The sequence below is a fragment of the Triticum dicoccoides genome, chromosome 3B (genome assembly GCF_002162155.2).
Source record: "Triticum dicoccoides isolate Atlit2015 ecotype Zavitan chromosome 3B, WEW_v2.0, whole genome shotgun sequence".
In the NCBI taxonomy this organism is placed as follows: Eukaryota; Viridiplantae; Streptophyta; class Magnoliopsida; order Poales; family Poaceae; genus Triticum; species Triticum dicoccoides.
The window spans coordinates 23,421,263-23,432,009 of record NC_041385.1 but is presented as its reverse complement, the minus strand read 5'-3'; the positions used below and the strand labels follow the sequence as shown (position 1 = coordinate 23,432,009).

At 45.8% G+C, this 10,747-nt stretch overlaps 1 protein-coding gene across 1 annotated transcript; it reads left to right on the top strand.

The window, feature by feature from the left end:
- The first annotated feature begins 5,110 nt into the window (after nt 1-5,110).
- Nucleotides 5,111-8,690, top strand: LOC119274463 (receptor-like protein EIX1). The gene has a single exon (XM_037555166.1). The coding sequence runs from the start codon at nt 5,200-5,202 to the stop codon at nt 8,374-8,376; it is 3,177 nt and encodes a 1,058-aa protein (XP_037411063.1). The 5' UTR covers nt 5,111-5,199; the 3' UTR covers nt 8,377-8,690.
- Nucleotides 8,691-10,747: the final 2,057 nt, after the last annotated feature.

The window sequence follows — 10,747 nt, the reverse complement described above, 5'->3', positions numbered from 1 at the left end:
TTTCAGGCCCGCCGCGAGGAGCAGATCGCCTCCACCAACGACGTCATCCCCCGCGGCCGCCTCAACTCTGAAGGACGGCGCGAGTGGTGGGGTGTCCCCGGCCGCACACTCGACGCCGTTCTCGACCACATCGAGACCGGCAATGTGCCGCGGCTGGAGTACCTGACGCACCCCTCCTTCTCTCGCCGCCGCGGTAGTTCCTGAATACCGCGGCGAATGGAGCCGGGGTCGTCCTCCTCGTCGGGCTCCGGCTCACCGGCCGTTCGCCTCGTCAAGCCCGAGCCGGAGGAGACACCGCTCGGGCGTCGTGCGCGGAGCAGCACCCTCGTCATCAACGAGCCGTCGCCTGCGACGGCACCGACGAGGCGCTCCCTTCGCCTTGTCCGGCCGAAGCCCGAGCCGGACACGGTCCCCGTGAAGCCGGAGCACGCCAGCATGGTGGCACCCGACGACGAGTTCGCCCTCAAATGGGCGAGGGAGGACTACGTCCACGAGCAGGTGCGCCAACAGCGTCGGGCTTACCCGGAGACCCAGGCCCGCAGCTGCGCCGAGGAGGGCGGCATTATCGTCATCGACAGCAACGATGAGGTCGAGGCCGGGCCGTCATGCGCTGTCGGCGACCCGGGTGAGGGGTGCAGCAGAGATGCTGCGGGCGAGGCACGCGACGACGACGACGACTACACCCGCTACTACAGGCTTCTCGGCATGTAGACGGCGGCGGCGGCGACGGTGGCAGCACTGGCTAGGCGTTTTAGTTCGTTTTTAAGTTAGTTCACGCATGTTTTACGTTTTTTGTACAAATTTGGACGAATAATGGCCGAGTTCACGCAAAAGTCGCCGAGTTTGCAAAAAAACAAGACGAACTTCGCCGAACCCGCGGCGACTGTGGGCGTGTGACTGGGATCGAACCGAACCCCAGGCACCGAACTAGCGCCGGCTCGCCCCCAGGCCGCTCTTTTTTGGCGCCCTTGGGGGCCGAACGGCTGGAGATGCTCTTAGAGCATTACTAGTAGAGCCCTCAAACCCTCAAAACACTAGTGAGCCAGATCAGAACCTGAACTCGATTTGTCACTGTGCGCCGGTAGGGCAAGGTCAGAATGAAGATAGCAAGGGACGTTACTCCAACTAGAGTAGTGAAATACCGAAATCAAGGAATCTCTCCGGGAAGACAGTCAAGGAAAGGGAAACATTACTCTACTAAGAAATAAACTCGTATAAGAAAGAAGAGACTTGGATTCCGGATTCCAATCTTTGATCATGTTTTAGGCCAGTGCTCAAACTTGAAGAGAAAGAGCTTTTCCCTCAACTTCACTCCCTTGACTTGACTCCCGACCAAGGATTTGGATCCCAAGTGCACATTTTTTCTCGCGGGCCACCGAAATTCTCGGTTACCGCAGTAACCGTGAAATCCCGGAAAAAATTCGGACGAAATTTGAATTTGAATTTTGAATTCAATTTTTTTTAATATTGTATAGATTAGTTCTGGACTCAATTTTGTCACCAGCAGCAGCCTGGCGCAGTGGTTATGTCGTGTACCTTGAGGTTGCAAGATCGAATCGCCACATCAACAATTATTTTCACAGCTTCTTTCTTTTTATCATAAAAATTCTTTAAAAAAACGAGCACCAATGGGACTCGAGCTCAAGACCTCAGAAAAGCTAGCAAGGACACACAGACCACTACGCCACAGCTCGCTGTCTGTTTGGATCGAGTTCTAGAGTATCTAACCTAACTACCAGAGTTTAAATTCAAAAAAATTCAAAAGAATTCGCTCGGTATGTAGGTTTCTCGTGGGGTGGCGAGAAACGCGGTAACCGGGCGGTATCCGAATATTCCGCCCGGTACCCAAAACCATGCTCCCGACCGATGATCCTACTAACGTCATTTTGACAGCTATGGATATGGAATTCAAGCATGCGTAGACACCGACCATATAGATTCTCTGACCTCTGCCCTGGAACCCCACATCGGGAGGCTGCCAGTACGTACTGCTATTTGACCTCAGTGAGCGTTTTGAGGGTTTGAGGGCTCTACTAGTAATGCTCTTACATCTCGTTTTGGGTCTGGCCGGTATATGTAGTCTCGTGACACCAGTACATCACCGTTAATTTCTAGCGGATCAAGCAGATCTGAATCTTTTCTCTGTCAATATGTAACCTGCAATACACAAAGGTCAGCTTCTACTCGACACAACTTACTGCAATAAGAGTATATAGGGCTATGACAAATTAAGTGAAGTACTCCCTCCGTTTCAGTTTACAAGTTCTACGCGTATATCTAGGTTGCCAATTTTATCACCCTAATATAAACTATATAACATAAAAATTATACGTTTTGAAAATAAAACATCTGAAGGTTATATTAGTATATTTTTTGTAATATATGAGTTGTATTAGGTTGGTTAAATTGACGACCTAGGGGTACGCGCATGCCCTGTAAACTGAGAGAGAGGGAGTAGCTAGCTTAAGTGACTAACTACGGCAACGCTTTAACGGTAACAGTGTAAGGAAATGATCTAGGCCGTCCGAGCAGTGGTAAAGGCGGAGAAGCGCCGACAGATTCGACACTTGAGGCATCTTCAGTCTTTTGTTAGACAGTGCTGAAAGGCCGGGCGAGCTTCTACGAGCTGTGTGGTTGTGCGTGGAACCAACGTGGATAAGGTGCCCACATCATATCTCAATCTTTCTTTGTGGCCACAAGAAATATTGTGATCTAAATTTTTTGCACGCGAGAAAAAAAAAGCCATCAGCATAGCAAAACGATGTATCTTATTCACTGACTGTTTCATTGTCAGAAAGGGATGAGCCCCATTGCCTGATACCTTGCACTTGAATAAGAAAAATTAGATTAAAGTGACGGCCCAGCTTTTTATTTAGAGCTCAAAGTTCAGTTAGGAAAGCAGCAGAAGTAAAATGTAAACCAAAACATGACTCCCCAGAAACATAAACTCCCAGTGCGGAAAATATAGGAGCAGCAGCGTCTGCAGTTGAACTCCTCAAGGACCACTCACTGAATCATGCCACAAGAATAATTTATCATACTGGTCAATATTACTTTGAGCACAAAACTTGATCTCTCCGGCCTCAACCAGCCAAACTGTAATCAGTTTCTTCATGCACTGCAATAGCAGCTAATGACTGAACTGGAGAAAGAAAGGAGTTCACGCGCGCCGTACCTTTGCCTTGGCTCGGCAGGAGAATGGTGCCCACTTCGTCGGCGGAGGGGTGGCCGGCGACAAGCAGCGCCGCCCCCAGTGAAAGCATCAGCAGGATGCCAGCAGCAACACATCTCCTCATCCTCAATGGCCGGTTAGTTTGCTATGCCTCTTCGTGCCGGCCTCAGACTAAGCTCGCTTCTGCGTTTAGGCGGTACATGTAGCCTCGTGATATCAGTACATATAACACCATTAATTTCAAGCAGATCTCGAATTATTTTTTGTCAATGTATAACCTGCAATACCAGTGCCCCCATCCCAGTTAAATTTCAAGCATTGTCACAGAACAAAAAAGGCCAACTTCTAGCACTCAACACAACTTAGTACTGCTACGCAAAGCACATGGACAGGGCAGGATGCCACTTAGCATTTCAGAAGTCTGGAGTACTCCTCAGATTGATATCTTTCTAGCGGGCAGATCTGGGTATGTACACCAACATAGTAGTACCCCGTATATATGACATGTCCGTGAGTGTACGGACCTGTCAGACCCTACTACTAATCTGACGAGCAAAGGTAGAAATTAGACTTGGGAAATTGGGGAATTATATTTGGCCCTGCTCAGATGAGCATCACACATATGGTGTATGCATACGAGTATATAGGGTTCTCAAAATTCAGAGAAGAATCCAGCCTCTTTATAGGTAGAATTAAGTGAAGTAGCTTAAGTGACTAACCACGGAAACGCCATAACGATAACAGTGCAAGGAAACGATCTAGGAAGTCCGAGCAGCGGTAAAGGCGGAGAAGCGCGGACAGCCGCCAGATTCCACACTTCAGGAATCTTCAGTCTTCAGTTAGACAGCGCGGACATGACCAGCCTCTATGAGCTGTGTGGTTGTGCGTGGAACCAACATGGATAAGTATTATCTCAATCTTTCTTCTTGGCCTCAAGAAATGCTGTGATCTAAATTTTTTGCACGCAAGAAAAGAAAAACATTGGAATAGCAAAACGATGTATCTTATTCGCTGTATGTTTCATATTCAGCATAGACGCCCGTCCTATTTAGTGCCAAAAATAAAGAAATTGGCCTACTGTCAGAAAGAGTTGTGCTCCATCGCCTAATACCACTCGTATAATTTTTATTTTTTTTGGAGAAAAGCTTCAGCCCAGCATTTTATTTAGAGCTCAAAGTTCAGTTAGTCAAGCAGCAAAAGTAAAATGTAAACCCGAGACCAGATAGAGGCAAACTCCCCAAAAACATAAACTCCAAGTGCAGAAAATGTAGAAGCAGCAGCGTCTTCAGTTCAACTCCTCAAGGACTACTTGCTGAATCATACCAGTCAATATTAATTTGTTCAGGTGCAATCATCAGCCTTCTTACTTGACTACAAACAGGACCCTCCTAGAGTCCAGGCTTCAAAATTGGGAGGCAAGTGCCATTAAGTAAATTGTGAAGGTCAATCCGTATGCACTCACGAACAGCTGCATGATGGTTGCATACACTTTAGCAACCCACTGCATTCTTCTACCAACATTTTTTTTCTTCTGTTTGAGATGACGAGCAGGGCTCGAAATCCGGCCAGCTGGCGTTGGAGCTACAGTTCTACTTTCTTCTACTTATGCTCTTTTCAATCCCTTTTTGCTCTTGTATGTTGTTTGAAGTTGAAAACTCTAGAGAGTTTCAACGAGATTGCAATATAAAAAAGAAATTTGGCAGATTGGGAATAGTAACCAGCCCTGCTCCAGAGGGCATGCTCCAGATACAACTGAATTCAGTGATTTTGACAGTACCGTGTGGTTGCAATCAGGAAACTAATCGAGTGGCTGGTGACTCCCATCAGAGTCTGGCCACAAAATTGTATGAACCAGACTTGATAGAATTCCCTCTAGGACGGGTACTTTGACCATAGAATTCCCTGTATTCTGGCCAAACATCTCTAGCAGTATGGCTCTCGTACATAGCTAAATACTAAAACTGAGCCTGTAGCATACTCTAGTGTGTATGCATTGCTTCCCCAGCTAGAAAGCTCGTTCTTCGAGCATGTCTCGCACAACCAATCTCTTGCTTACACTCATCACCATAAGCATATTTCCATTCGTCACAAATGGTGCAGTACAGCCCCAGCATCATCAGCATGCCCATGGCGGTGGCGGTGGCTGCATCCCGGCTGAGAGGGCCGCCTTGCTCTCCTTCAAAGAGGGCATTACAAGCAACAACACCGACCTCCTTGCCTCGTGGCAAGGACAGGACTGCTGCCGGTGGAGAGGCGTCAGTTGCAGCAACCGAACAGGCCATGTCATCAAGCTTCACCTTCGAAATCCGAATGTGACGCTCAACGCCTATGGCTACTATGATGCATGTGCTGGTGCCAGTGCTTTGTTCGGCAAGATAAGTCCCTCTCTGCTTTCCTTGAAGCATCTAGAGCACCTGGACCTCAGCATGAACTGTTTACTAGGGACAAATAGCCAAATTCCTCATTTAGTGGGCTCCATGGCGAACTTGAGATACCTTAACCTCTCTGGCATACCATTCAACGGTAGAGTGCCTTCTCAGCTTGGTAATCTGTCTAAGTTGCAGTATCTCGACCTTGGCCAACCTGATTATTGTTATGGTACTATGTACTCAACGGACATCAACTGGTTAGCGAAGCTACCTTTCCTTCAGTTCCTTAGCATGAGTGGAGTAAACCTCTCGGGGATAGCTGACTGGCCTCATACCCTGAATATGATTCCACCTCTGAGAGTTATTGAGCTTTCTTCCTGTTCACTTGATAGTGCAAACCAATCACTTCCACACCTTACTCTCACAAAACTTGAGAAGCTTGACCTCTCCGGGAATTACTTTGAGCACTCACTTGGATCTGGCTGGTTTTGGAAAGCGACCAGCCTCAAGTACCTTGAACTTGGGGGTAACAAACTATTCGGCCATTTCCCTGACACACTAGGAAACATGACGTACCTTCAAGTTCTTGGTATTTCATCTAATGAGATCACGGACAGGATGATGAAAGGAAACCATCTTAAGAATCTTTGTAGTTTGGAAATCATTGACCTCGCATATAATAAGATAACTGGAGACATAGAAGTGTTAATGGAGAGTTTGCCGCAATGTACAAGGACAAAATTGCAGAAGCTGGATTTAAGTGGCAACAATTTCACTGGAACTCTGCCAAATATTATTAGTGACTTCAGCAAGTTGAGCATACTAAGCCTCTCCAATAACAACCTTGTTGGACCTATACCACCACAACTTGGCAATTTGACATGCCTGACTTCTTTGGAGCTCTATAGCAATCACCTCAATGGAAGTATACCACCTGAACTCGGTGCTCTTACCAGTTTAACCTCTTTGGACATAAGAAGGAACGACCTCACTGGGAGTATACCAGCCGAGCTTGGGAATTTGAGGTATTTGACTGAACTTCGCCTCTCCTATAACAACATCACTGCTCCTATACCACCCGAGCTTATGCATTCAACTAGCCTAACCTCTCTAGATCTCTCCAACAATCATCTCAATGGAAGTGTACCCACTGAAATAGGTTCTCTTATTAATCTGACTTCTCTGTACCTATGGAACAATGACTTTACTGGTGTGATCACAGAAGAACACTTTGCAAATCTAACAAGTTTAAAGGATATAGACTTGTCTTCCAACAATTTGAAGTTTGTACTGGATTCAGATTGGCGCGCTCCCTTTACGTTGGAGTCTGCATCGTTTGCATCTTGCCAGATGGGTCCTCTATTTCCACCTGGGCTTCAGCAGATGAAAACCAATGCACTTGACATTTCAAGCAACGCTCTAAAGGGCGAGATTCCTGATTGGTTTTGGTCCGCATTTTCAAATGTCACATATCTGGACATCTCTAACAACCAAATAAGTGGCACCTTGCCAGCACATATGCATAGCATGGCTTTGGAAAAACTCTACCTCAATTCGAACCGGCTTACTGGACCAATACCTGTGTTGCCAACAAATATCAACCTGTTAGACATCTCCAGCAATTCATTTTCACAAATAATACCATCAAACCTTGTAGCGTCGCGACTTGAAATATTGAGTATGCATTCAAATCAAATTGGTGGCTACATTCCAGAATCTATTTGCAAATTAGAACAGTTGATATATTTGGATTTGTCGAACAATATTTTGGAGGGTGAAATTCCTCAATGTTTTCACATCGACAAATTACAAAATCTTATACTCAGCAACAACAGTTTATCCGGAAAAATCCCAGCATTTTTGAAGAATAACACAGAACTGACGTTCTTGGATCTGTCATGGAATAGGTTCTCTGGAAGATTACCTACATGGATAGGAAACCTGGTCAATTTACGTTTTCTCGTACTGAGCCATAATATATTTTCTGATGATATTCCAGCCGACATAACAAAGCTGGGGTATCTTCAATACTTGGATCTATCATGCAACAACTTTTCTCGTGCAATACCTTGGCATCTGTCGAACCTAACATTTATGTCAACATTACAATCAATGTATATGGTTGAAGTTACTGAATATGAAACCAGGTTAGGTCCTACCGGAATTAAAGCTGATCGCCTAGGACAAATATTGTCAGTAAATACAAAAGGGCAGCAACTTATATATCATGGAACACTTGCCTATTTTGTGAGCATTGATTTATCATGCAACTCCTTGACTGGTGAGATTCCTACAGACATCACTTCGCTTGCTGCACTGATGAATTTGAATTTATCATCGAACCAATTGAGTGGACAAATTCCAAACATGATTGGCGCCATGCAGTCACTGGTATCTCTCGACCTCTCCCAGAACAAGCTTTCCGGTGAAATCCCATCGAGCTTGTCAAATCTGACATCTCTGAGCTACATGGACCTGTCTTACAATAGTTTGTCTGGAAGGATACCATCTGGCCCCCAACTTGATATCCTCAATTTGGACAACCAGTCACTTATATACATCGGCAACAGTGGACTTTGTGGGCCTCCTGTCCACAAGAATTGTTCAGGAAATGATCCTTTCATCCATGGAGATCTCAGATGCAGTAACGAAGAATTTGATCCACTGACGTTTTACTTTGGGCTTGTGCTGGGATTTGTGGTGGGGCTCTGGATGGTGTTTTGTGCACTGCTGTTCAAGAAGACATGGAGAATTGCTTATTTCCGGCTCTTCGACAAGGTGTACGATCAAGTCTATGTATTTGTGGCTGTGAAGTGGGCAAGCTTCGCAGAATAAGCGTTTCTGCTGAAGGGACAAGTGTCTGCTGCAACCCATTGAATAAGAGCACTGGTCTATTAACCAGAGTGTGGAAGATCTTCATAAGCGTATGTTATATTGTGTGCCTTGTCTGTACCCCCTAAATAAAGATGAAGATGCTTAGCTCTTCGGATACATTTATGGCTTTACTATTGTGGTAATGTAAGACTTCAATATTGTTTAGTAATTTCGATAAATGTAAGACTTTACTATTCTTCTGGACTGTAATCATGAGGGTCTTTCCCTGAATAGTTTGAACATTTTTCTGCAGTTACAGCAAGTTAGTTTCAATCTGTTGCACGATGGGTTTCAATGAGTTACTTGTACTCTGTGATTTTACTCCTTACTTTGGGAAGGGTACAAGAACAATGCGCATATGATGGTTTGTAGAGCAGCGTCTGGTCTTTAATCTGGGTTCATAGGTTCAAGTTTTTTATGTGTAGCTTTAGATGTGTGCTGTAGAAATGTAGTAATTGACTGCGCAATCCTCAAGTGTTAATACGCAGCAGCAAGCGTATTTGGTTACTCTAAATGTTGGGGAAACAGAGAAAGAAGTACCAAGAGTCCAAGAGAGAAGGAATTAACTAACCAGCAATTTCCTCCTCGCCCCCATGTCATAATCGCCGCAGTTCTGCAGCACTCCCCGGCCATGGTGCGGCCGGGCGCCCTGCCCGGGTTTGGCGCCACGCCTGGGAAGCCCCACGAGGAGCTCCGGGAAGCCTCCCTGATCCGGTTGTCCGCTGGGGCCCAACCCCAAACAGGGAGGAGCCGTCGAGTCCTCCTATGACCTCCGGCCCAGTTTGGCGTCTGCGTGGGCGCATTCATCCGGTTTTCTAGTTTTTTCTTCTGGTTTCCTATTTGCTTTCAGTTTTTCAGGCGGTTTTCTGATTTCAAAATTGTTTTCACAGAAAACATCTACGTATAATTTGAAAAATATACTCATATGTTGAAGAAAATATTCTAAATTTTTAAGAGAATCTTCAAAACATTTTAACAAGCCCATGGATTTCTGAAAATATTCACAAATTTAGAAAAGCATCATTAAAATTTAAACATGTTCATACATTTTATAAGAACGAATTTATAAAATTTAAATGTATTTTAAAAAAATTATGCAATGTTTAGAAAATAGTCATGAACTTCTGATTTTTTTTATGAATGTGAAAAATGTCCATGGATTTAGGAAAATGTTCATGCAAAAGTGCAGTCTTGCTACTTCATAAGGATGGTTTCTAGGAGGCTGCACACTCCGTCGATAGGTGGTAAAGTAAGATTAGACATCTTAGACAGCTCATGTATGGTGGGCTACAATTTTTATTACGGTTTGCAAGAAGGAAAAATAGAGATTGTGCTCAGTCATAAATTTTGAGTGGGTAGGGATTGCAAGAAGTAAAGAGGAACGCTAACGAGGTTCACTGTGATATATTTAAATTTTATGTATTTTTTGAAACAATTTGACATATAATAGGGGTCTTATGTTTCTCGTGCCACAACGATGCTATTTGGTTGTCATGGCGGTAGTTTGTTTATACGGTTTCTCGTTGGAGATTCCATGTCAAAATGTCTCAAGTGTGGGTGTGTTCGTGCTTAGCAACGGTGAGTGACCCCGGACATGAGTGTAACACCCCGGAGGTAACTTTCCATATTTGTAACTCCAACTCTTGCCATTTTCAGCATTGCGATATGATATTCCCTCCGTGGTTGGGTTTTCTTCATTTTGCATTTTGTCCATGTCATGCATTTCATATCATGTCATCATGTGCATCGCATTTGCATACGTCTTCGTCTCATGCATCCGAGCATTTTTTCCGTTGTCCGTTTTGCAATCCGGCGCTCCTATGTCCCCCGGCGTCCCCTTTTGCATTTTTCCATGAGCGGGTATTAAACTTTCTCGGAATGGACCGAGGCTTGCCAAGTGGCCTTGGTATAACACCGGTAGACCACCTGTCAAGTTTCGTGCCATTTGGAGGTCGTTTGATACTCCAACGGTTAACCGGGTAACCGCAAAAGCCCTTTTCTCTTTGCAGCCCAACACCCCTCCAAAGTGGCCCAAAATCCAGCAAACTCCCCTCCATGCTCTCGGTCGTTCGATCACGATCGTGTGGGCGAAAACCGCACTCCATTTGGAGTCCCCTAGCTCCCTCTACCTATAAATATGTGGCCATCCCCGCAATTTTCGGGCAAACCCTAGCAAAATCCTCCCCGCCGCCAACCGACGCATCCGGACCGGGCCGGACACGTCCGCCCGCCGCCGCCGACCAACGGGGCGCCGCCACCTGTCCGCGGCGCGCCCCACTTCGCCGCCGACCCCGCGGGCCCGCGAGGCCCGCGAGGCCCGTGCGGGGCCCTC